The 26,830-nt window shown below is 38.5% G+C and overlaps 1 protein-coding gene across 7 annotated transcripts in view; it reads left to right on the top strand.

The window, feature by feature from the left end:
- B3GNTL1 (UDP-GlcNAc:betaGal beta-1,3-N-acetylglucosaminyltransferase like 1) overlaps nucleotides 1-26,830 on the top strand; it is a 135,162-nt gene that overhangs the window by 67,640 nt on the left and 40,692 nt on the right. For all 7 annotated transcript variants that reach the window (XR_010375452.1, XR_010375453.1, XR_010375454.1 and 4 more), the window contains exon 7: nucleotides 24,792-24,887. Coding sequence is in view for 4 of the 7 variants with exons in the window: in XM_064467147.1 (XP_064323217.1) it covers nucleotides 24,792-24,887 (96 nt within the window). In the remaining 3 variants the exon portion in view is untranslated. The remainder of the gene's footprint in view (nucleotides 1-24,791; nucleotides 24,888-26,830) is intronic.

The following is a 26,830-nucleotide window of genomic DNA, read 5'->3' as shown; positions in this document are numbered from 1 at the left end:
TGTTAGGGAGTGTAGAACATTGTATGTTCAATGTGCTATCCATTAGACTAGTATCCCTTGATTAAAAACAAAAGTGCATGCTTTTGAGACGCTTTTTGGGGAACTTGTAGAGCTAATTTGAGGTAAGTATTTGGAAAGAATGAAGTATTTCATGCAATATAAATTCTTATCTAACAAATGCATTTTCAGAAAATGGAAGTTGGGGAGCAGACCCTAATGAACTGAAACAAGCCTTGCCTCCTTAGTCTATGGAATTTTAATTTACTTGTTTAGAAAGCATAACAGTGGTTATAGAACCATACATTTAAAAGCACTTTAAAATCACCAGGGCATCTAAGGAATTTGAGACACCTGTAGGCCTTGAATAATACCAATTGATATCTGTGAAGACTTTATGAAATCCACACAAAAGATAGAATTTTGAGTGGCTTAAACCTTTATTTACAATTCAATACTGACAAGAGGTTGCTGCAGCCTCTCTCCTCCCTCCAGTCTCTCCCCTTTAACCTCTGAATTACTGAACTGGATGGAAACGTATCAATCAATTAAATGTTGCTGTAAGCTTCAAAGGCTCTAACAAAAGTTAAAGGTGTACATCTAACTTTCTTAGAGCTTTTCTGACTTTCTTAGAGCACTTCAAAAATCAAAAGCAAATTACATTTCTACTTGTATCCAGGGTAGTACTGGATAATTTTGCACCTGCAAGCACTGCGTGTTTTTCAGATCTTCACATGTACATATATACATACATACCTACATATGCATTGAGTTACAAAGCAAAGATATGGAATACCAGTAGGTTTATAGGTAGTACTAGGATAATAAGTATCCATAATGTTCTCCTTTGGATAGACTAGCGTAACGGTTAGAAAAAACTCAACAGGCAGTTATGCAGTATAGGGGGTGATACAATGGTATTAAAGCCCTGACAAGATAGAGGAGTTTCAATTAGCAGCTTCTACTATAGAAGCTTTAAACGTTGATACTCTGTGTGTCATCTCAAACACTGATTATTGGTAAATAGTCTTTGTTTTTGTAGTATGTCGGTCATATTTTTGGCAGTATGCAAAATAATGCATTTTCCTCTTATGCATGAGCTGGCTGTTTAGAGCAGAACACAAAACTAAGTATGCTGATACATGGTTCTTGTTGATTGTCCTTCTTCTGATTATGTCGTGCAGGCAGCAGAGTATCAGAATTACTGGATATGTTTATTCTGCTACAGAAAATTTGGGTTCTTCCAGTAAATTTATTTTGTAGTCAATTTTACGTATTCCAACTGTTGTTTCCATGACTGTAGCTGTGTAGAATCCAAAGCCAGGTCTTAAGAATCTGGCTGTTGGGTGTGCTGATGTCCTCCGTATGTCTCATTCCTATAAGAAGGAGGATACCTCTTCGTTTGTGGTCTGTTATGCATTGCAGTTGTTAATGTGACATAACCTGACTGGGCTGTTATCATGAATGCTAGAACGAATGGCTGTATTGGCTTGCACTGGGCAGTGTAGGAGAGTTCTGTGCGTATTTTGAAATAGTAATTCATCTTGTAAATACCCTTCAAAGTCTTGTTTGACAGTTCATTGTTTAAATCCTTTAATTTAGGGAATTTGTCCTTGCATAAGATTTCCAGCAAAGCTATTTTCCTACTGGATTTCTATGGTTATTTTAATATCATCATAGCTTGAAATGCCTCATTCAGTAATCCCATATTAAAAACACTAATGACTTCTTGAAAACGCATTGCTCTGCTGTATGCATGAAATTTTTAATTTGAGCTGTCTTCTTCAGTTTTGTATTGGGTAAGACAGTGGGGCCAAATCTGATTTCCATTCAGTAAACTGTGGCAGAGAAATTGAACCGCATACTTCCTTGTTTTTCAGGGTTTCCTCTTTGGGGAATTACAGAGAAAATTAAGGGTGGATTAAGACAAGACCCATGGCTCCAGGCAAGGAACTTGAGGATTCGCTGTATGTGAATCCCAGGTTAAAGGACTTGCCTATCAGAAAATGTGGTAAATGCCATAGGTGGTCAAGGGAAGAAAATGACTTTGATGCATTAGCAGTGCTGTTGTATCTGAGAATGATTTAGGCTCTCTTCCAGGCTCGTGACCACAGGGGCATGTCTCTTCCTACTGCTTAAACTGGATGTAATAATACTAACATTTCAGGGACATGTTTAAAAGGTTGTCAGATGAAAATGGATCATGTTTTCAGCTGGTAATGGTTTGTATAGCTGCCTACATGAACCCAGAATATCTGTGTTTTAGAAACACAACTGAGCAGGTGAGTGCACTGTTCAGTCTCATTGAATCTGCTCTGTGTTTTTTGTCTGCTTGAGCGTGCCTTGAATGAAGACAAAGAGTGGACTTATGCAGGGACCCCGTTATTATTTCAAATAGTTTATCCGAATTTTCAGGTGGGTGAAGCTGATTATTTGTTGTTGACAGAAGGACTGCGTAGGGAGCTTGTCCTAACAAGCAGTAATTGTGTGATTAGGAGAGTTTAATGAAGAAAAGGAATTCTAATTCATCCATAGTATTTGGTTTGTTGACAGTTAATGTCATTTTCATTGAATGAAATCTGTCAGTGGCACTTATATTTTCAAGCTATTTGAAAGTGCTGGTATTCTGAAGCTCTATTGTTTACATCTAAGACCAAAGTGAAAACCTGTAGAAATTGGAAAATATTCTTCAAAACAACCTAGGAAACTGGTTACATTTATCCTCGTTCCAACAGTGCCTTGTACTAATGTATTCATCTGCGATAGTTTAAGTTTGAAAGTGATAAAGACTTAACTTGCCACATTTGGTTAGGAGCGATGTTCAGATCAACTGCTGCCTTTCTGCTCGATACTGTGCTTTGTGTTTATTGTGGATTTGCATCCAGAATGCACACAAATCTACTTGACTTACAAGTGCACAGAGGGGAAATTTCTATGTGGACATTCTTCTTGTGTGTTATCTTGAAATAAGAAGGATGGCAAACACCTGAACTGATGTATAATTTTCCCGAGGGATGAGGAGGTTTTATAGTGTGATATAAAGAAACAAACATGTTTGAAAGTGCATCAAAATATTGACAGCATCTGCTGAAAGTAGGGTGTGCACATAGTGGGAGAGCTTCTGCTAACAAAGGGGAGGTACAAGATCCTGGCTTTTGAAATGGTGTAACTTCTCCTATTGACTTCTTCAGGGGAGATCGATCTTCGTTGCAGTTCCTCCAATAAAAAAAGCGTAGTAGATGCCATCAGAAGGTGAATCAAGAACACAAATTTCGCACCTTAGAAAACGGATTTTTATAAGTAAGCCTCCTAATGGTTCAGCCTGTTTGTTAGAAATAAAACTTCAGTGTGATGTCTGCTCTCCATCATTCTGATTATCCCACTAATGGAAGGCAGTGACCTCTGAGCAGTTCCCACGTGCGCATTTTCAGAGGCGTGCACAGCTCTAAGCGTAGAGTTCTGAAAAAGTATCGGGTCAAAGCAGTATCTGTGAAGGTGCAAGTGCCAACAGCAGTGCAAGTGGATAAGATGTTTGTGCACCTTCAGTCCTGCTCAGCTGAGTTAGCAGGGGTTTCACAGACTTTGCTGAGTAGAGGCCTCACTCTCTGCTCGCTCTTTAGGCTCTCCTTGTTTTGGTTTGTTTTTTTTTTTTAAAAAAAAACACCACTTTTTTTCTGCCTGTGCTTTGGTTGGTTGAGTCTTCCTTTTTTCTTTGATTACTGGCACTCTTGAAAGCCAGAAGGTTGTAATCTGGGCCTTTCTTCTCAGAGACAAGATAGGCTGTCCTAGTGGATACTGAAGTTTCAAGCTCACCAACTAACCAAGACGGGGGAAAAAAAGAGGCAGTTAAACTTACTGTCAGTAAAATGTCTGAATGACTCGGAAATTCAGATACTTTGTGGCATGATTTGAATGCAAAATTATATAAGCTTTTTTGCTGAGAAATAATTTGCATTTGGAAAAGGGCGTTTTTGAAAGTTCCACAGTTAATGAATGAAACTTGACCGCACTGATTTATTTATGTTCACAGGTATAACAAATGTAACTTGTTTTATTGATACATGACTTTTTTTCTGCTTTGGACAGAGCAGTGCAGAGCCCCAGAAATCTTCTGTTATTTTGTAAGGGAAGAATACAAACTAATACTGGTAATATACAGTATTTCTCTCCCAAAAGTTTCCAGCAGAAAAATGTAGATCCCTGTAAGCTTAAAACTGCTAAAGTAAGTATTCCAGATTTCATAAGGAAAAAGTAGAAGTTTACTAAAATAGGGATGTAACCAATACAGATGTGGTTAGTAGTCCAGTATCTTTACAATTTGTATGTTTATAGCTGTTTGTGGCCACTTGTCCCATATTCAGAAATAACCTTCTGATCCAGATAATAAAATTATGCATCTGCAGTTGTCCTCTCTGCCTCATGCGGGTATGCATTAGCTAAAATTAAGTTAATGAGGATTTTTGGCTGGGGTCTGTTTTTCGGTCAGGCATATAAATTAACTGTCAAAACCGAGCATTTTCATTTTGACAGGAAATTATTTTTCTTAAAGTGAAACATAATTTACGATATAAATACATGATGAATCAGGCATTGTAATGCAGATGACCCAATGGCCCTGTATGCTTTCTGAAGTTTGGAGTTGAATACTGGTTCATAAAAGTTCTTATATAAAAAAGGGAGGGGAGAAGGGAGAACTGGGGAGAAATTCCCACAGCTCAAAATATTTCTAAAGCTGCCTAACAAAGCAGCTTTAACTCTCTGTATAAAGCTTTCTCTAAGCAACTTGGTGGGTCTGGCATAAGTATCAACTTTGAACAAGATTTTCATTTCTAATCTCTTTTCCTGCCTCAATACTGAATTATGTTCAGAGTTTTCAGATCATGCTTGTCACAGTGCGACATAGGGAAGCTGCCAAAGTCTCCGGCCCACAGTCCTACCTCTGTATTGATTTCTGAGGGGAGGCCTACTTCTGACCTGCGTGGAATTGCATCTGAACCATTCATGTCAGTGGTTCCTAACAGAGGTAAAACGTTTACCTCGTTTCTTGAGTGGTACTCTGTTAAAGCATTCTGAGTCTCTTTTTAGGCGCTCGTCTTCTGTCAGAAACTTTTGTCATAGGATTGCAAATATATGGAGGTGCATACAAATGCTGCAAAGTATCATTTTGGAACGTGAGGTACGGGCTTTTATCGTGGCCCTTTTCTGTTACCGGTGTATTCCTGAAGCATTTATTATAAAATAAAAAATAAGCGCCTGTCTGACAGGCGGCAGTGCTGCTTGTGAGTGAAAATATATACTCGTGGGCACTTGATCTTGGGACTTAAAAGTCTTGCGGTGTCAGCCACAACAATCTGTCCTGGTCCTGCGGGCATATTCTTACACAAAACCCTGTACAACTTTGTTTAAACTGACTTTTCTAAAATGTGTCCATTTTACTGGTGCGTGTTGGATATGTAATAAGGTTATATATGCGGAATACGGTTATGTTGTGCGTAAGGTTATGTAACCTTATGCATGTTTGTAGGTCAGGCAGGTGATTTGAAGGACAAAATTGGGTTCTCCACTGCAGGAGACTTTTCTTGTGCAGAGTTTAAAAGGATTGAAGGAACTGTACCCTGCTCCTGTAATATGGTCACATAAGGCAAGTTTTAGAGGGAAAAACAAATAATGAAAAATGGTGTGCATCCCAAAATAAGAAGCTTTTGATTGTTTAAAAGAGACATTTTTTCAGTAACCTTGTGAGTCATGTTTTCTTTAAGGCTGTTGTGACTGTCTGAATTGTACCAGTGGTTATTTCTTCCACTGCATTCTGATTCCTGGCTGAGGCTTCATTGACTTATTTCTATAGTTCATCTAACAACCTGATTTGTTTTATCTACAAGTTTGTCTTTTAAAGGAAAACGAGGTACATGCATAAACAAGATTGTGGCTCTTGCTTCAGCTGTTATTGCCTGGAAGCTTTTTACAAAACATATATGATTAAACATAACTTATTAAAGTAAGTCATTAACATAACTCATAACATTAACGTTTACTTTCTTAGAAGTGCAAGACAAGAAGTGATAGGGCCCTTTTTCCCCACCAGGATTTACTATCCATCTTTTCTGTATACCTCTGAAGTCATGTGCAAGTATCAACTCTTGAAAAGAGTTTGGAAAAAAACGTAAGTATTGGAAATGAATTATCAAAACTGTCGGCTTTTCTGTATGTCTTTTTTCAAAGTATTAGGTACTGATCGCTGGAAAAGCCTGGTTAATCTGCTGAGTGAGATCAAAAGGAAAAATAAGCTTCAGTTCAATTTAGTGTTGCCTGAGATTTATGGATCCTGTGCTGCTCATTTGGCTTGTGTCTGGTTTTTAACCTGTAATTCTAGAATTTGGCAGGCTGTTTTCTCCGTAGAGGTCTGCTTGCTGTCTGGTGAAACACAATGTGGGCAGCAATAAAGTAGATGGAGGGAGGTACAAGTGCAATTTCCCTTTTTAGTTTATTTCCTATACAAAATGACAAAAAAAGACACTCCCAGTAACTGAAAGTCTTAAATGAAAAAAGGGATATTTGAAGTCCACCTCAGACTGGGAAAGCTCTGAAGTGTGTGTCCGTCCTCTTTGCAGTGTTAGTGTGTGTAGGGTTTTTTTTTCTCTCTCCTGTGCAAAGGCTACTGGCTCGATTGCGTGTGGGTGTGTGTTGAGTCTAAGGCTCGTGTTGCAGAAGATCTTGTTCCTGTAGTAAGGGTCTGTGTTTTGGAGCACAAGATGCCTTGTGCACACAGCTGGTCTATATGAAATAATTGACAGTTCTGTAGCCCAATTGTTACGTTTCTGTTTCCTGGAAGAGACAGATTGGGTTCACCCGCTTAATCCTCAAACATGTGGTCTATATTCAAATATGAAATGAGGCGTAACTGTGAACAAGCTTTATGGTTGGTTGGATTTATTTGGTATATGCCAAATATACATTCCATGCAAGTGCATCCCCTGGGTTCTCTTCCTAAGTTGCTACTGCGACCCTTTCTATCAGACCAGTATCTCAATTCCTCGTGGCAGGAATGTGTTGTATACTGGGCTAAACTTTAAGCTTCAAGTAGATTCCATTGAGAGGCAATGTTTATGAAAGGACAAATAAAAACTGTTTGACTGTTTTCCTTACTCATCTGTTGTTTTTCCTTTCTGTGAATCATAAACTTTCAGAGGAAAAAGTTAATGTTAATGGCAAGGAAGTAATTTTTGATTAATGACTGAAATTATTCTCTCTGTGTTCTGTGTATCGTATGAAAGCTGTAAAAGGGATTTTTATTCTATATTCTAATAGCCTCTACAGCTCAGCAAAGAATGAGAGAATGTATTAAAATTCATTTACAGTTATCCATTTGATGTAGGGTGACTTAGGATGGATTTAGGAAGCTCATCAATAAAACTGTGTAGATGAAATTAAAACCAAATCCACATGTTTTAGTCTGTAAATGCAGACATTTATAAAATAAATTGGTATATCATGTTACTTTTGTTTTTCTTTAAGATGACTTCATGTGGTTTAGACTCAACTGTGGAGTTATGAAATGTGTTGGAACATGTTGAAAGGTATTAGCCTTATACACAACATCACCTCTTTGAGTTGAGTAGATGGGCAGACTTCAGGGTCCTGTGAGTTGTTCTTGTTATGGAATAAGCTGATGAAAGCAGCAGATATTTCTTCTCATAGTCTAGATTCTTTACGCATCCAAAATCTGATTCCCTGCCCACCACCCCGAATGAAGCATGAAGGAAGCAAAAAGTAAGCAATTTCTTTGCTCTCTGTTCCAAGCTGTGTAGGTTTTTCTACAAGTTCTTGAGTCCTGTCTGCCCAAGGGTCTTCTGCTGGGTGCTTTTATTTCCATCACCCTTCCCCCCTCCATTGCTCTCCCTCTCTCTCCTCCTATTGCTTCAGTTACCTATTCCATACTGGAACTTGAATATAGTTTGGTTTTGCTGCATATAGGTCAGATACTGCAGTTGTCACCTTGAGAGAGATTTCAGCAGCCTGCACAGGAGGCTGACAGCATATCTGCAGAGCTGAATTTTAATCTTTCTTTACCTTTGATTCTTTCTTTCCTAATTCTCTTTGTGATTACTTTTCTTTTTTTCCCAGAGCACACTGATGTTTTGCCTTTTCAAAAACAAAAAGAAAAATTTATATTCTGTTTCCTGGTGATGCTCTTTGATCAGAAGATTGTGTTAACAATTTCTTCTTTATTTTAAGACCAAGAGAGAAATGCCCAAGGGTGACATAAATCATTTATGCGTTCCAAGAACCTTTCTTTTAAGTAAAGAATTTTCTACTTACAGGATTAAAACTTGTGATGTGTCCTCAGATCTTGAGTTACTTATTTGAGATTTTAGCACCGTGGTCTATCTCTTGCTGAATTTAGGGGAAGCTATTTACTGCTCTTAAGTGAGGGCTAAATATGTACCCAAGCTTTTAATTTTTAGATAAACATTTTAAAATCTCATGGTTTTGCTCACTGATAGCAGCTACTAACAAAGTAACTTCAAATATTTGCAAATATTCAGAAGCACAGTGGCTTAAGGAGATTGCTTGGTTTTACTGACAGAATGCACAAGCCCTGTTTTGTTTTTTGCATTTCCTTGTTTGTTTGGCTGGTTGGTTGGGGTGTTTTAACTTTTTAAAAGTACAAATCAGGGTGTATTGGCTCTGGCTGGGGTGCAGTTAACTTTCCCCACAGCAGCCCATGTAGTGCTGTGCTTTGTACTCGTAGCTGGGAGGATGTTGATAACACAGCAGTGCTTTGGCAATTGCCGGGCACCGACCGCGCAGCGTCAGGGCTCTCTCTGCAGCTGCCCCTGTCCCAGACCAGGGGCTGGGGTGGGCAGGAGGCTGGGAGGGGGCGCAGCCAGGACAGCTCACCCAGCTGACTGAGGGGTATTCCGACGATGTCACGTTCAGCAAGAAAAGCTAAGAGAAAGGAAAGGGAGGGCATTTGTTATTAAGGCATTTGTCTTCCAAAGCAGCCAGCACACGTACTGAGGCCCCGCTTCCCAGGAAGTGGCTGGACATTGCCTGCGGATGGGAAATAGGGAATAAATATATTTTAAATTTGTTTTAAATTTTGTTTCGATGTTCAGCTGTTGGTTTGGTTTGGTTTTTTGTTTGTTTGTTTTTTTCATTAAGCTGCCTTTATCTCAACCCATGAGTTTTACCTCTTATTCTCTCCCCTGTCCTGCTGAGGAGGGGGAGTGAGGGAGCAGCTTGGTGGGCACCCGGCAGCCAGCCCGCCACACAGGCTCTGGGCTGCCTCGGAGTTACCGGCCACAGACCGATGTCTTGCAGGATAATTTATCTTGTTTATCAAAAGCAACAACAATGGCAAAGTGCTATGCTGTAAAAAGCTCATGCTTTGCTCCAACTGTTGCAAATGAATTATAGTAGAGGCCCACATAGTACCACAGAGATGGGCCCACAGAGACACTTCTGTGTCTCTGCAGTTACTTTGAAGCTGCAGGGTTCATTTGCAGTCCAAGGGCTCGTTCAGGAGCACTGCAGCGTTGACTGAAACTGGTTTGAAACTGCACGCTTGGGGAGAGCTTCAAATCTAAAGCATAAAACTCTTAGTTTTCTCTTGCATTAGGAAAAGGCTTGCTTTCACATTTTTGTCAAGAGAATGGTTTATTTGAACTAAATGGAAATATTTAGAACATAGAGGACATTCCTGACAAGATTATGGTTTTTAATATGGAATGCATTTTGGATTTTAACTTCTGTCGCTATTTTAAATATTGACATTTAAAAACGTTGGATTTGTGAAGCAGCTGCAATGCTAAGGGTATCTTCTCATTACAGCTGGCTGATGAGAAATTATGTGGAATTGGAGAATACCAATTACTTACTTTATTATTCGTAGTAAGTTAGGAAAAGAAATTATGACTAGAACAGTTCAGAAAAACAAGACTATTGTGACAACAGGTGATAACATTGAAAAAATTAGTGAACACTAAGGTGCTGTCAAAACTGTGCGTCGTTTGGTTTTAAAAAAAACAAAGAACATTGACCCAGACCTGTTTTCATAAAAGGAAGGAATGAAATATGCTTAAAAAGCAAACCTTCACTGAAAAAAGTACGCTTCAGGTTTTTGCCACCCTGTGAAATAACATCTGTTAAAACACAGCGGTCCAAGAGGAACTCGTTTCTGTGCACCCATTCTGCTTTCATAGTACTTGTGACTTACCATATTTAGTTTAGTACAGTAACCATTGAGATTCATTTGTAGTAAATGACTCCTGAAGCTAGAGTAATTTGCAGTTTCTGTCGAGTGAGTCACTAGGAAATGCTTCGTTTGTAGGAAGAAAGCACGGCGGTTTTTAACTTGAATGAGTTGATTTGAATCAATGATAGCTATGCTTGTAATCTTTTGTGTCACTCAAAAGATAAACTAACCCCTCAAGGTGCATATCTTTTTATTTGAAATAAAAATTTCTTAAATAGTTCCATAGTATTTTAGTTTGTGTTAGTACACTTCTGCCAAAAATACTTACATCATAAATACACTAGCTTCTTTGAGCTACAGCGAACATTCTGTTATTGCAAGATATAATTAGCTTTCTTAGATTTAGCAAATGAAGGGATGAGGTTTGAATCAGTTGTCATGGCATTGATCTTAAAAGTTTCCTTTCATTTATTTATTTCAATTCGTGTGAAGAGGTGATAGGTCTCATGTTGCAGTAGAAATGAGATAATCCAGCCCTGGTAGTTGTTGTAGAGCGTACGTATTATGTTATTTTGAACTGTTTGACTGTTAGACTGAGAAATATATAAACAGAATGCAGGGACCAGAACAGCTGTGATAGCATAGGAAGTTTCAAGTTTTCTCCTGTTTTTTCTTTTATTCTTTTTTTTTTTCTTTTCTTGAAGGCCTTGTTATTTTCCTATCCTTTTCCTTCAAAGGACCGCTTGTTTATTTTGGGTTCCCTAAAGTAAAACTGGAAGACACACCCTTCCTTCATTTAATGAAAGCTTCAAGCATAAGAAGGAATACTTGAATTTGAGCATGACGTGAAAGGCAAACTGCTGTCTGCTGGCGTCCCATCGGTAACCCCACTGCAGGGTTCGTGTGGGAGCAGGCACTTGAGAGGCGGCACGGGATGGGGTGGCCGGCGGGGCTCAGCAGAATTAGCAGGGCAGATGCTGAGGGGAGGGATGTGCAGAAAGTTATCTGGACTGAGAGCTTGGAAGTTGGAAACTGTACAACTTGGAAATTGAGAATAAACCCAGCCTGTTACAGAAATATCAAAAGTAATATGATAAGGCTGAGTAAAACTTGTCCAGTCATCTTTTGGTAGTGATAAAATAAAAGTGGCTGTTATTTTGCGCTCTGTGCCAGAAAATAGGAGGGTTTTTAATTGCAGCTGCACTTTAAAATATTTATACTTTCTTCAAGTCTTTCAGGCGCACTCTCGATGTCCAAACGACCTGGTGTTTGGACAAGCCGTTTTAGAAGGCCTCATAAATCAACAGAAATGCCTTCTGTTCTGGGTATGTTGATGCATTCTTCTGAATGTAGATGATGAGGAGTTTTATCCCAGGTCAGAGCTTTATCCCTTTCAAAGACTAATTTTTTCTGACTCATTGATCTGATTGGAAGCCGTGCGCCCAGGCTTGGCACAGCACTACGCATGGAGTGACATACCTCCTCTCTCCGAGAGAGCTTATGTCTGCCTGCACAGGATCTTGTAGATACGTCAGAAGTGTATTATGCATCAGAAGGTATAAACATTACATCCAGTTACGCGCTGGATGCGGTAAGTCTGCCGAAGTCAACGAGGTGGTTAGTCTATATTTTCACTGATATAAGTGGAAACAGAAACATCTTCCATTTAACTTAAAACACCCTACGGCAGCTTCGTGTAATTTTTTAACTTTACATTTTGCAGAACTGTATATAAACCTGGTTTATGTCTTTTCTAAGTGGCAGTTGGTATAAACATCGTATCATTGTGTAGAATGAAACATGTGAGAAGTTCCCCTTGGAAGTGAGGGGAGGAGGTTATTAGAAACAATCTAATTCAAATTAAAGTGCCTGAAGAGTCACACTTGCTTCAATGCTGAAGTTGGCACAACTGGTGCAGGGAAGTGGCTAAAGCATGTGTGTGGGTTAAAGTAAGTGCCTGCCCTTCCCTGATTTCCTCTAGTACTTCTATAAAAAGGGGGTTCTCTACCTGGAGGATATTTTCTTTCCTCATCCTCCATGGCAGTCGCACTGTACAAACAGCAGCAAGAACACACAGCACCATATTCTCTACTTTTTCTTAGAATTAAGATTTCTCACATTTCAGTGAAGTACAAAAATAAATTGGAATTCAACTGAACAGGACGTCTATTCATGTTCCATGAGCGTTAAAGAGTTGGTGTCTTCTCTTTATCTTCATTAGCAGGCTGGAAGACTTGCCAGTCAGTATTTCTTGCATATTTAGAGATGATGTTGCTGAGTTTGAAGGTTTGAGTCCAGAGAACTGCTGTTGCAGTTCCCTCTTTCTTCTTTGGGTGGTACCTCGGTGACCAGTTACTGCACTAACACAGGCTATAATTCATAGGCACGGCATTGCTGTCATTTTTCACAGGGTGTTGGTTGAAGTACACCACAATAACAAGTCCTGAAGGTATTTTACCTCATTAGTTTTATGGTCTTTTGGCAGTATTTGAAGTTTTATTTTGAAGGGGAAGAATATTTTTATTATCATGAAGCTGGGCGCGTGGCTAAAATGCTTCAGCTGGTTCTAGAAGATCACAGCTTGCAGTTCTTTCGCTGAACTCAAGTTAGAAAAGACCTGTTGCTACTAGAGAAGATGTGAGTAACCTTCACTACATAAATATAGTTCTTATAGATGAATTGGCATATTTTTCAAGATCCATTTTCTCTTTGAAAAACTGCTTTTTTCTCCTTCCAGTCTCCAGTGAATTTTGCTGGGGCAGAATAACGCATGTGCATGGGTGAAAAATTGCTGCTCATAAGGGTCTCAACCTAGCTAAATATTTAAACGTGCAGCTTGCCTATGTATATGCTACTAAAGCAATGGTTTCCTGAATCAGGATTTAACAGATTATTTCTGAGGTTATGCTGGGTTTGGAAGTTAGACTGAGTTACTGCAATATGTGGATCCTTCTGGTTTTATGATTTATTTTTACATAGGATTTCCCTGTGAAGTCGTGCAGTTTTGAAAAGGCCACAGATCCCCGCTTCCAAAAAGAGGTTGTAGTGCTTATGTTGGATATTATTAAACCGAACGCAGGGGTCTAATTCCCAGTGTGTTAGATTTGCTGAGTTTCTTATGCAGTGTGGAGAAGGTTGTAGGTGTGTCTGAAGTGGATTCAGAACAGCCAGAATTGCCTGTGCTGGCCAAGAGATGCTCTGACTGCGTGAGTTCAGGGGTGCTGCAGGGCAGAGCAGCCTTCGTTCTAGACAAGTGCTTTTCTTTGACCTTGTGCAGGGACTCAGAGCTTCAGGTTTAGAAATTGTATACATAGTGAGAACCTTAAGTTCTCACAGATTTCTGTGGATATCTACAGTCGAAATAGTAGTTAGAAGCCATAATGTCTTAATGCAACAGATACAAAGAATAGAAAATATTTTGTAAGAAATAGGAGTGAGTATTGTTGATCTATTGAATGTGCGTAATACGAAGCGAAGTTAGACAGAGCCTATTGGGAGGTCTGATTAACGCTCTTACTCTTTAATTTTATGTTATGCTGACATGGTGCTTGAGCTTCGGAGTTACCGCTGTTTGTCACCATGACTTGTTTGTGGCAGCAAAACTCCTCATTTGCTTAGTTTGTGACACTGACTGCTCCATCCGTGCTGGCAGAGGGGTTTGCTGTTTCCTATAGGGATGTCAAAACTGTCATCTTCCCTTCCTGTAGGAAAGATTGGACCAACTTTCATAATAACTTGCATCAATGATTATTAGGAAAAAAAACCATCGAGAAAACTTCACTGAAAGTTTCTCTTGGATTGCTGTGTTTTGTCTTATTTTTTTACAAGTGATATGTGCAAAGTTATTGTTACCAATTTAATGGAGTTTGGGGAAAATTATCAAAGATTTTATCTAAATTTTACAAAGTACTGACGGAAATTAGAATTATTACATATTTTTAAAGGCAATATTTCTAAGATGCATTGTTAATGTGATTTCGTGTTTTACACTACTTTTTTCAGAATTTGTAATTCAGAGATTTGAAACCTCATTTAAATCGTAATCATTTTTAGCAGGATGTGTTTTGACAAACAAAGGTGTTTATGTTGAGTGACCCGTGAAACTTTCAAAGATATAAATCACAAGAGCTGCTTAGCAGATCCTTCCCAGCTGGCACTATAACCTTACTTGGTTTTTGGTATAGCCAAAACTGCTGTTCTGTTTTCAAATTTTAAATTACATTAAGTACAATTCTAGCATCTCTTTCCTCCACTGATTTTCAGCTTTTTGGCAGCTGAAAAATCAACATTTTCTTTTCTGATTCAATTGGCTTCCTTTATATAGTTATTTTTTCTTCGAAATTATAGAAAGACCCTTTTTGCTGCCATGTTTCTATGATGCCGTTACTATTTACTGATGATACATGCCGAGTGCAGGATAGTGCATGTCTACTGTCCTTTTAGGTGTAAATATTCCTGCAGGACAGGATAAGAAAAAGGTGTTTAAAAAAATGTAAAAAGTCTTTTTCATATGTGTAGCAGAATTTACTTCCTCTTAATTCTTTGAACATTTTAGCTGCACTTTGCTTACGGTCAGATTCACATAGCATACTGAAACAGTTTTCTAGAGGTGATTTCTTATTATAGGAATTCATTTAATCAATTCTAGGATAATTATAATAGTCTGGTAATAGGAATGTATGGATACACGAGGCTTAGGTGGATATTCACCCATTTAACGGTGCTTACCTGAACTAGTGAATTGCGAAGCCTCATTCTTCGGGCGCTCCACTGCATGCACGCATTAGAGGTGGCACAGAGATCTTAGATGAGTTGCTCAGTGGCAGAAATTGTCCATGGTAGGGAGGACCCATACTGCCTAGGCTTCCTTACACATCTCTAATTTAGGCTGAATCTGGGCCCTAATCCTTGCTCTTTATTGGTGATTTATATTGTTCTAATTGGAGCATTGGTGCCCTGAAGCTCTTTCATACCAGCCTCCACTTGGAAGATCTGAAGCTATTTATTACCTTCTTTCTTATCATTGAATTTTTGAGACTTTGAAGATATTTTAACACACTGGGTAGGTTGAACGACTGTCTGAATAGTAACTAATTCAGAGATATGATAAGACCTTCAAACTACCGCTGCTGTGAGAGCTTTGGCTATAGAGCAGGCAGTCAGAAGTAGAAGGAAATGTTGATCGGATTGTTGGCTGGGAGGCAGCGAAAGAACCTACAAAATCAAATCCCACATACAAACCCATCAACAAGTTATTAGGGAGGCTGAAACAAGAGAATGCGGGTAGGAGGGGGAAGCTTTGTAGTGCTCTCCGCTCTGTTTTTTCTCAGACTTTTACAAATTGACGGGCACTTAGTTTTTATTTCTCTGTGTTCTCAGGATCGGTTGAGGTCTTTCCAGTTTTATCTCCTGCACTGTTGAAAAACAAACTGTTGTAACAGGTCACTGGGCTCTTGACATGTATCAGGTCCCTTTCATTATCAAACATGTATGTGTGCGTAAAAACGTCTGCTGAGGTACTAGGCTTTTTTTTCCTCCTTGGTATATATCAGCATGAGAAAGTGTATTGTGTGGTAAAAGATTTGCGACAGTGTGCAGAAGACTAGTTTTAGGCTAGTAATAGGCCATTTATATAAAACAAAACTCTAAGAAGAGTTTCATTTCCCCGCCCTGTGAGATATGTTGCGTTACTGTTTCTTGCGCTAGCAGTGAAATTATTTTTTCTAAAATAATTAAATAAGTGATTTTAATTTTCTGTCTTTTCTTTGTTCTCCCATTCACAATTTTGAAGTGATACAGAATGCAAATCAAACGCTTTCGGGGCACTGGAATGCATTTGGTACTTGGATAATTCCCAAAGACTTGTGATATGATGGAAGACATGAGGGAGAGATTTAGTGTAAAGTTTGCTTTGATTTCCTAAAGAAAACATTCTGCTATTGCAGTTGTTAATCAAATAATCAGAATGTGTAGTCTAAGATCTGATTTGATTTTTCTTTTTACCTACTCTAAAAGTTAAAAGCCTATAGGGGAAAAAACCACACAAAAGAAATACCATTCATATTGAAATAAATGCAACAAGTTTGCATGTATATTTAATATTTCTCCTGTGGATCTTTTGAATGTCCATTAGCACACAGCTGAACTTTTAAAATTCAAAAGCGATCTCCTTACCTACCGATCTATGCTTGTTTTTCTTTCGTTTAACTGAGGTTCATATGTCCCCCCGCTGCCACGTTACACACGAGTTTTATAACATGAACGTTTATTTGAAAAGGAGAATCAGTGAACATTAGTAGGTGGGATATGGTATGCTTCTGGATAAACCTGAACGCTCAAAAATAGTTCGTGTTCATCTCTCAGAATACCTGCATTTTAAAATTTGCTGAAGTTGAAATTTGCTGGGAGGTTTATTCACGTATCAATTGAACATTAATTTTAGAGGCTGGTATGTGGAAAAGTTTCATGTGTTGCTTTTTAGGTGAATTTGTTTGCCACTTTCCTAGAAGGTTTTATAGAAGCAAACAGCTGATTGCTTTGTTAATTGTGGACATAGCATCATCCGCTTTAAAAGGCAGGATAGTTTTGTTTTGGGTTTTTGGGGTTTTTTTTGCTACACACAGTGTAGGGAGATGAAATTGGAGCAGATGTCATCAGGAAGATGGAAGAGAGGAAAAGGTTATGCTGCTGTTGGCTGAGTGTTTTACTGTACTTCCCCAGAGCTGGCACTTCTTACCGCTGAAGCAGATGTTCCTCAGGGGTATAACAATGTGAATCCAAAGAAGAGAGGATTTTCAAGACCATTGCAGGGCTGGCATGATCATCTTCATGCTGTATGTGTAGTAATCTATTAAATATTATTTAATAAGTTACAAACATAGCTGATGTTTTTATAGACAGAAAATTAATACTTTCAAATAATCTTCTGAACACTACAGATTTTGTAACTCTCTGTAAGAGTAGAATTGTCCCGTCATTGTAAAATGGACGTTCATGTCATCTTTTGTTTTGCATAGATCTTTGAGATGAAAATCACTGTGTAAATGCATATTTTGTTGTAATAACTTAGAATATTTCGGTTATGTTACCTTCATTTGGGTACTGTCTCAAAATCTAAACGACCTATTCAGTCTTCATCTTGTGAAAATAATAAAGGACATGTCCAAAAATCAAATGGAAAGATCATTTTGAAGACTTGAGCACCGGTCAGTGTTGCTTCTTAGCAGATTTCTTGTTTGTTCTAACCACAATTTAGTATCTGCTAATAAGACTTTAAGCATATTGTTTTCTTTCCTCTGTGGTAAAAACTCAGCATAAACAGCAAGCCAAGTAGACAACCTCTTGGTACAGAGTGCTTCATTTTACTGGATGGAGTAATTCTTCCATTGTAAATACTTGACTCTTTAAATACTGGAAACTCTCCAAGAATTAGACTTGTTAAGGCATGGATGTTACAAAGACCACTTTTAGCAGCTTACAGACAAGAAAAAAGATGTAAGACATGCTAAAATCATACAGGCTATTCGCTTTGCATGCATCTATTCTTTTGGTTTCAGCAGTAGGTTAATTCATCGTCATTAGTAGATAAAGGCTCTGAAAAAGACTAGAAGAATGGTGCTTGCTATTGGGTTTTACTAGGAGCATTCAACTACAAAAAAGAGAGAGAGATTCAGCAGTATAGTCAGCTCTTAATTATCCAGCACAGTGAGGCTGGCATGGGCTAGCTCACATAAAGCAAAAACACAGCTAATTCAATACATATGTATTACACTGTAAAACCATAGTTAATATATTTACCTTTGTAAACTTGCAAAAAGATTTCCTTTCAGCAGCAGATTTTTTTTTTAAAAAAAAGGGTAGTCAGCATGCAGCTTGATATAAGAAGTCTTTGCCCTGCATGTCATTCTGTGTGGCGCTCTGTTGTAGCCAGAGCTGTCAGGAGCAGGTGAGGCCATGTTGATACACACCGTCTTACTCATTTCAGATGGTGGTTTCACATCCAACAGTGTAGAGACTTGATGTTAAAATTTTATATAACATAGGGAATACTATTTGTATAGAATTTTGTGTTTTGGTATAATGGTCAAATACCTATAAAAGGGACTATCATGTTTTTCTTAAAGTGAATGAGCTGGTGAAAAGCACTAAGGATGTAATAAGCTGTGAGGGACAAGCGAGTTCGTTATGGCAGTTCAAGCAAATTCAGCTTGTTTCTCCCAGCACTGCTGCTCTCCCCGCTTTCCTCCCATTACTGTCCTCTGCTTACAGCCTGAGAACTGGAAGTGCTGGGATGTAGGGAAGTGGGGAGCAGGGATTTGTATGAGATTCACTTGTGATGTCCATTGAGATTTCGGTATGCTTTCAAAAGCATTAAAATATACCATAAATGTTTTAATGAACATTTTCTCTTTTCAATCTGCATAAAAAGATAAAAAGCAAACATCAGCTTTTCATGTAATAACATTTATGTCTCGGTTAGCCTTCTAGGCTTTCAGGAAAACAGCCTATGTATGAAAGCAAATGCTTTCAAGTGTTAGTGTTTAGCCGATATAACTAGGATTCTAACAACTTGCAGAATCTTTTTTTCTGATTTTTTGTTTGTTTCTTTGGGGGTTTTTTTTTGGTGGTTGTGTTTTTGTGTGAGGTTTTTTTTTTTTAATGTATATTCCTGGCACTCCATAATTCATGTAATATTTTGTTACGATGGTATTCTGTTCTATACTGTTGACCGACTGCACCTTTAAATAGGCTTAAAACTTTTTACATATATTTCAGATAAGTTAACTGTCAATCATAGAATGGCTGTGTGGGTAAAAGTGTCAAACACAAATTATTATTACTACAACTTGTACACAGATTTGACTGTACTTGTTTGGAAGACTGACCAAAGAGAGAGGTCACTTACAGGGTTATAAAAGGGTTATTAAAGGTGGTTTTTTGTTGGGTTTTTAATAGTATCTTAACTTGAACCTCAATTAAGTTTTGAAATGTTGGGAGGGATTGTACTCAGAGGTGCCAGAGAACATCTCTCCAGTGATGGACATACTCTGCGGCTATATACTGAAAAGGAAACTAGTTGTACAATCTACTTAGTTTTTACAGAAAATAAACAATACAGGTCCATTCAAACAGCGGTAGGAAACACCAGATAGAAAAACCGATAGAGCAGCTGAGACAGCATCACCTTGCAGCTGCTCTCGTTGGTTCCATTCTTGCAGAGAGTCTGTGTTTCCTGCAGACTGAAACATTTCAGCCTTCATTAAGGCTTCAAATCCTGAGGAAATGATGGGGAGCTGTAGGTCGTAATTTTTCCAGGAGCAGGACTGGAATGCCTTCTCGGAGGTGCTGAATGCTCTCTGCTTTCACTGGCGTTAGCAATTCTCAGGATTCTTGAATTCTTTTTGATTAGTTTGGTTGCTAAGTAGACTTTGGGATTGTGAAGGTTAAGTAATGCTGATTTTTAGTCAAGCCTGTACCAGAATTACTGTGTATATATCAGCCTTTCAGTATGGAGAGTCATGGCATGTTTTATTTCTGAAATGTGCTTTATGCTGTGCCAGATCCCAGCTTCTTCAGAGCAGGGATTTTCAGCTAATGTTGAAGCATACAATGATTAGGTGATACAGGCAATTATTTATATAGGCTTAGGAAGGGTAAAGCAGTTCAGTATGATATAAACTAACTGAATGTAATCCATACCAGATTGGGTGTTTAGGTTCCTCAAAGCTTAATAAAGTTTGTTGTAATTCTTTTTTTATAAAAACCTTATTTGCTGAATACTTTTTTTGAAGCAGGATAAGGAGTCTTTCCTTTCCTTCCCTTCCCTGCCTTCCATGCCTCTTCTGTCACACTAATACACCCACCGTATTCTGGATGTAAACCTGGTAATCCTTAGTAGTGAGGTCCTGGTACGTTCGCTGCTGAATTAATGCACTGGTATCTTAACACACGGCTTTTCCTAAGCCAGGAGTGATGTCCTTTAGCCTATGGTCTGCCTACAGCTCACAAAATCGTTGTGGCCCTCTGCCATGTCATGGGTTTTGTTGTTTTCTTTTCTTTTTCACCTTCTAAAGTGTTAACGTGTGACCCTGGGTATTGGAAAGCTTTATTTATCATAACGTAGGAGATTGTTTCTAATCCTGGATCTGTGTGGATATAATTTTCACAAATGCTATAGCATAAGTAGAATTAAATGTGTGGTGTATTTTGGGGAATTAGCTTGTTACATTGGAAAGCAATCTGGGCCCTTGATTAAATACGCTGCTCTTGTGAAGTCACTGGTTTCCTCTCTGTATTCTGCTTGACACAATGTGATAAGGCTGTTTCACCATCTGCATGTATTCTTTTGGCACATTGCTGTTAGATTTTGATTTGCTGGTTCAGGAAATAGAACTTTCCGTGAAGAGTTACTATAAACACATGAATGCCTTTCTCAGTATTGGAACTTACATTTCATATTGCATGCTGACATGCTCTGAAGTGAGCATCAGTGGGGACCGGGATTACATGTGCTGTTGACAGCTTTGAACCACAACAAATGAAAGTCACTTTATCAACTCTTTATATTCTTTAGATTTATTTTCAGAGAACCTCTGTAATAGTTGACTAATTCGATAGCCAGTTAGCAAGAACAAACCAGAGCAAATCAGCTTCAATGACTTGATACTTGATACTTGGAATAAAACCAGATGACAATAAAAGTTCTAAATAATTTAACAAATATGGTGCTGAAATAGCAGCCTGTCTCCATCACCTGGAAACTGATGGATCCCAGTTTGGTTATGACAGCACTGTGTTCTTCATGCGTTCTAAATCCGAACAGGTTTGTACCTTCATGTACAAGCCCTGTACTTAGGTTTTAACGAGTTGGTTTCATTCAAATGGATTATATTTAGATTACCTTTACAGTATACAGTGTACTGTAATTAATGACAACTATAATTAAGCATTAATCTTCCAATACAGCCGTGTGTGAAAGGTTCACAGGTCCAAACTGCTTTCCAGTATACTGGATTAACCCCTCGAGGAGGACTGAAAACCCATTGAGGTTCCAAGGTGATTCAGGACCTTTGTTGGGCAGAGCCAGAGAATGTTTCCAAGAAAACTAAACGTAGCAGTTACACAACTGCATCATAATTCAGATTTGGCTTTTGATTGATTTTCAGATTAAGGTTAGCATGTGCTCTTTATTTTTCTTGGTCCAGTCCATGCAATCTAAAAGATTTATGGATAAAATTTTGAGTGGCAATCTCACACAGTGAGCAGTTGCAATATTAATCACAGAGTCGTCCAGTTTGACCATTTTTTTAACACCTTGGCAAGTGCCTACAAGAGTAGGCAAAAAAGAAATCCAGAGGAGACTTTCCCATCTGACTAAACCAAGCTGAAATCTGGGATTTCCAAACTGCAGAAGGTTGAGGTTGGGGTTTTTTGTTTGGTTGGTTGGGTTTTTGTTTGGTTTGGTTTTTTTTGTCTTGAAGGTGGAATTCCAAAAGCTCTCCAAGGTAGCTTTCAAAAGCTTGGCAGATGCAGCAGTGTTTCAGTACAGTTGTTGGGAGTTCAGTGTTTGCCCTGAGCCAGTTCTCCTCCCATCACTGGAAGTATTCAGACAGAGGGTGCAGTTTTATATTACAGCTGGACTGATTAACTGTGGGCAGTGACCAAAAAGGGAGGTCTTGTTTTCTTCTCCAAAGCTTGTTCCTTCCCCATCCAGTATGTCAGCAGTATTGCTAGTCTGACCCCACAGTGAACCCATTCAGAGAATTAAGGCTATAGAAAACTGACACTAAAAAAAAAAAAATCGCTTTCTTGCTGATGTAGTGCTCTGATGTAGCTGACTGTGGGGTCAGGTGAGTGCCAATGCTGTTGTAAATGGTGGGGATGCATAGCCAGGAGCAGGAGGAGTGGGAGAGCTCTTAAATTAATATAGATGTACTGTAAATCTAGATTTTGAGCATACAGTTTCCCCTGTCAGGTTAAGGACTATTTATGCATTGTCTATACTGCTGCTGAAAAGAACAGTCTTGCTGTCCTCTCTGTGTTTGGTGCCCTGTTTTCCTGCATCCTCCTTAGTGGTAACACTAGTGTGTTTGTGGTTAGTTGGATCAGGGAGCAGATCCAGCTGAAAACTAAGCTAACAAAAAAAGATAATTTCAGCTTCACAGGTGTTGTTGTTAGCATAGCAAGGGACAAGGTAGCAGGAATTTGTCCTTTGTGGCTGCAGCACAAATTTAAATTTCCTGAAGTTTATTTTGATGTCACATTATAAATACTGATACAGAAAAAAGCTTTCTTACCAATTCATTTATTCTTAGCTGATGTAATGCTCCATGTTCAAAGCCTTTCTTGAAGGGAAGACCCTTGAAGACCCTGAAATCATATGTGGCAATCCAGCCACCTCATCATCAGTCTCAGTTTCCTCCATGTGATTCCCCTCTAGTATCTTTTCTGAGTTGGGCAGCGTGTCATAGAGCGCTGTTTGATTTAGGAAGGACATCAATGTATGCACTGTGTAATGGTTTGCCATAGAATCATCATCATGTCATCATCATCTGTGTTAACAGGAGTGACATTTTGATGTTTTTTTTTTCTCTGTTTCATATTTGTTCTATTTGCTTTCATTTAAATATATACGTCAATGGAACACAGATTATCTAAGGTATTTAGGATGTGTGCTCTTTGCACGTGAGCATGACTAATTGCGTTGAGCTACGTCTTTAAGTGCGTTTATGTTGTCTGATGAGCCTGGCTGCACTGAGGAAATGGCATTCTAGCCTCTCCAAATAGATTTCACGTATTCCAATAGGCTCAAGACTTTCTTTTGAAGATTTTCTTTCATTCAGAAATGAGATTCAATGCAATGCATTCTAGCCTAGCTTTTTTCCCTACTGTTGTTTTCTTTTGGGATTACTGTTTGGTCATTGTTCGGTTCAGGCCATACTCAATTGCCCCTGTAATTAGTGTGGAGCTAATAACCGTGTACTGACTAACCATGCTGCTCTGGTTTTCTGGGATTGTTTTGACTCTTTCAGCTCCCACTGACTTTTTGCGGGAGTTTTTGACATTTAGCACCTCTGAGGCTGGTGTATTTCAGTTATGAACAAGCTGCTAATGTGTTAAGTCATAGCCACTAAATTACAGGATTATTCTGACTAAATATGGCTGTCTAAAATTTAAGTGTCTATATTGCGATGAGTCACCTTAGGACCCCTTTATGGACAGTGGAGTTCCATCATTATGTTCCTGGAGTTCGCATGCAGCGTGTTTAACCCTAAGGTGGATGCCTGTGTTTGGTCAGGTGGTTCATGCCATAAGAAAAGTGGCATGAAGAAAAGATTAGATTTCTAATCTAATTTGCTTGGAGAGATGGTCTAAGTGTCTGTAGAGAACTGAGTGTGTAAAATTTGGGCTTTAAATCCATGTTCATCTGTGGAAATTGAAGTTGCCAGCCATAAGAAGAGTTTAAGGAGCTCTATCCCAGGTTGAAATTAAGAGGAATGCCTTTAAAATGTAAATGCTTAGGTGCACATGATAAAATCTACATTCAAGTATCAATGCTTAAAAATTTCAACTATACAGCAGTATTAATATTACCACTATAGCCTGCTATGAAATCACCTGCTCATGAGACTAGCACTTTCATTAGTGTTTGAAGACTGGCAGTAATTGTGAGGTTTCATTCTTCTGCCCCTGTAAACCAGGCTGTGCTCTCTATTTCCTGTGTAGTTCGTGGAAGCAGGCACACGCTCCTGTCTTAACTTTGCACACTCTGTTTGACAGTTTCAGTCTCTTGTTTGGCTAGATGCTTCATCTTGTAATGAAAGAACCAGTTTACCTTCTGTAATCCAGATTCTTCTGGTTTATCTCATAGTTGTGTTTACAACAAGTTTGTTTAAAGCTGCAAAGAACCATTTGTGTAGTTCTTGGCTGTCCCTAGTCAAGGGGATGAAATTAATAGCCACTCCCTTTTCAGTCCCTAAAGCATTTTCTTTCCAACAACCTTTTAAGGTAGGTACCTCTGGGTAGCAAATCCATAGTGCTCTGGTAATGTTTAAAATAAATTGCATCTTACTTGTCCAAGCTTGATTAAAATTAAAGTGTCTTTGGCAGAAATAAAAGGTCTATGTAAGTTCCTCCTTAATATATGTATAAGGAATATAAAATGGAAGATCAACACGCAACAATTGTAGGGTTAAGTTTAAGAATTTTTAAGATTCTTCTCAATTCATTCACTTAAATGTCAACATCGCCATTACTAATAGAAATGTAATTTCCAGTATACCTCTCTAAATTTGAAATAAAGTTTGACGTACTCTGCGTGTGTTGCAACTTATGATAAAAGAGAAGGTTATGGAATAGGAAATAGATTCGTCTGTTGGGTTGTGACACCTCAAAGGTGCTGGTATACACCGCATTTCAAACACTAAGCATGTGCTAAATTTTAAGCACTTGCATTTCTCAGTGCTTAACTTTGCTGAAGGTGAAGTATAACTATTAGCAGGATTTCAGGTGAATGCATAAGGTCTATGTTGTTCCCCAACAGATGCTGGTTTTGACATTCTGTTAATTAAGACTGGCTTTTTCACCTTTTTCCTAGGTGTTTACCTCCCATGGACCTACTGTGATCATGCCAACCTGGTTCTGTTCTCGTGAATGTTTTTTTCATGTGGGAAAATTTGATGAAGGTGGAAAGGTGAGTGCTATGGATGACAAATAGTCCAGGAACCATCTCTTTACCTAACAGCCCCTGACAGCCTTAAACCCATTATTAAGAAGCAGTAGGCAAAGGGGTACAGGTAAAAACTAAGGTCTAAAAAAAATCTGGGTCATACCGTATACTTGGGTTTTTTTAAATAACAGTTGTTAACCAAGTACAGTTGTTTTGGGGTAACTCTGGTGATTGAAGGACAGAACTTAGATGGAGTTCGTAGATAAATCTAACACATCTGTTAGATATGTCAGCATACCTGGAAAAATTAAAGGACGATTCAGCCACTCAAGCTCCTTTTCAGTCCCTGAAATAGATGCAGCAGATCTGAAAGCTAACAAAAGTTAGCTCATAGCTTCATTAAGAACCATCCCTGAAAGGTAAGGTAGGTTTGGTGAAAGAGATTGGAAGGGAAGAAAGGTGCAGGAAGGCAAAGAGATGGTAATATGTTCTCCTAAGGGGAAATGGTGAAGAAAGAAGGGAAGAGGGGGTCACAATTTGCCATAAAACTGCTATTATTATCCACTTGTCTCATATCCACTTGTCAGTCTTAGTTCTCAGGCTTGTCCCTGGAAGATATTAAGTAGCTTTTCCTCAAGGATCAGGACTGAGAGGTTACAAGAGAAACGACTGTTACCTGAGAAGCGTTCCTCTGCTCACAGTTAGGTGTTTTCCTGTATGAGTTCAATTTGGTTGCTTTAGGCTCATCAGCATGTTTATGGAATAAAATGCAGGGATGTCTATTGGTGGTATTTATTGTGGTAGGGGTAGAAATACGTTGGCAAATAGATCTAATTCCAATGCATTTTAATCCATTCTGTGTGTTTTGGACTTGAGGGGTTTTGCTTCACATGGTTTTGGTGAGATTTTAGGGCTAGAATGGGTGGTTCTGATTTTTTTTAAAAGACTTCATTAATAGTACTCTGAAAAAATCTGCTAGGGCAAATCCTACTTTATTTAAGCTACAACATATTATGATTATTATTGCTCTAAATGGAGCCATCCTGTGCCATGCAGCATGTATATTTGCATACAGACGTACACACACCTTATATCTATGTATGAGGATATCCGAAGATTATTCTTTGGGCTGCCAACAAAATTATAATTTAAGGAGACAGTGGACAGAGAACAGAATTGTGCAGAGCGGTGAAAAGATTTGCCCTTAATTACACGGCGGGTGAGGGGAAGAGCTGGGAATGGTGCCTGGCTCCCAATACAATCCACATTTGCTGACCCATGCTTTTTATTTTTTTTTTTTTATTATTATTCCTTATCGTTGTATTTTCATTCTCTGAAGAATGTTTGACTTAACTTCTTGAGCATTGTTAGTAAGCTCAAGAAAGCAAGCAAGCAAGCTAAAACATAACAACAACAATAGAACAGCAAGCCTACTGATAAAGTTCAAGAGGTTAAGTTAAACAGACTATTGTTCTATGCTTTTTGCTTTGAGTTTTGGTTTGGTTTTTTTTCTCTTTGTTCTGGTTTTGGGTTTGGTTTTTTTTTTGTTTTGCTTTATATTTATAATTGTGTAGGGACTATCCCACTGGTTATTCAGATGTAATATGCTGACAAACCTTAATCCTAATGATTTTTCAGCCACAATGCATGATACGTCCTTCTAGTTTTGCCCCCGTTGTGAAGTGTCCAACATGTCAAAACTCACGTGCTGGCTGATACAGGGGACCTTCAAAAAATACCCTATGAATAAAGGTGATGACAGATCTGAACAAAGCAACTGAACACAAGGAATTAAGTCAAACCTTTGTCATATGTGGGTTTAGAGAACACAAAATCAAATCCTAAAACTTTGAGCATTTAGCACTGTATTTAGCATTGGTTGAACTCCTTTATTTTCTTTTTAAAATAATTCCTTTGAGGCAAAGAAAGATGTTGTCTGTGTATCAGTAGAGTTATAAACTAGCACT

Source organism: Phalacrocorax carbo, chromosome 16 (assembly GCF_963921805.1).
Source record: "Phalacrocorax carbo chromosome 16, bPhaCar2.1, whole genome shotgun sequence".
Classification (NCBI taxonomy): domain Eukaryota; kingdom Metazoa; phylum Chordata; class Aves; order Suliformes; family Phalacrocoracidae; genus Phalacrocorax; species Phalacrocorax carbo.
This window is presented reverse-complemented; position numbering and strand designations above follow the sequence as displayed.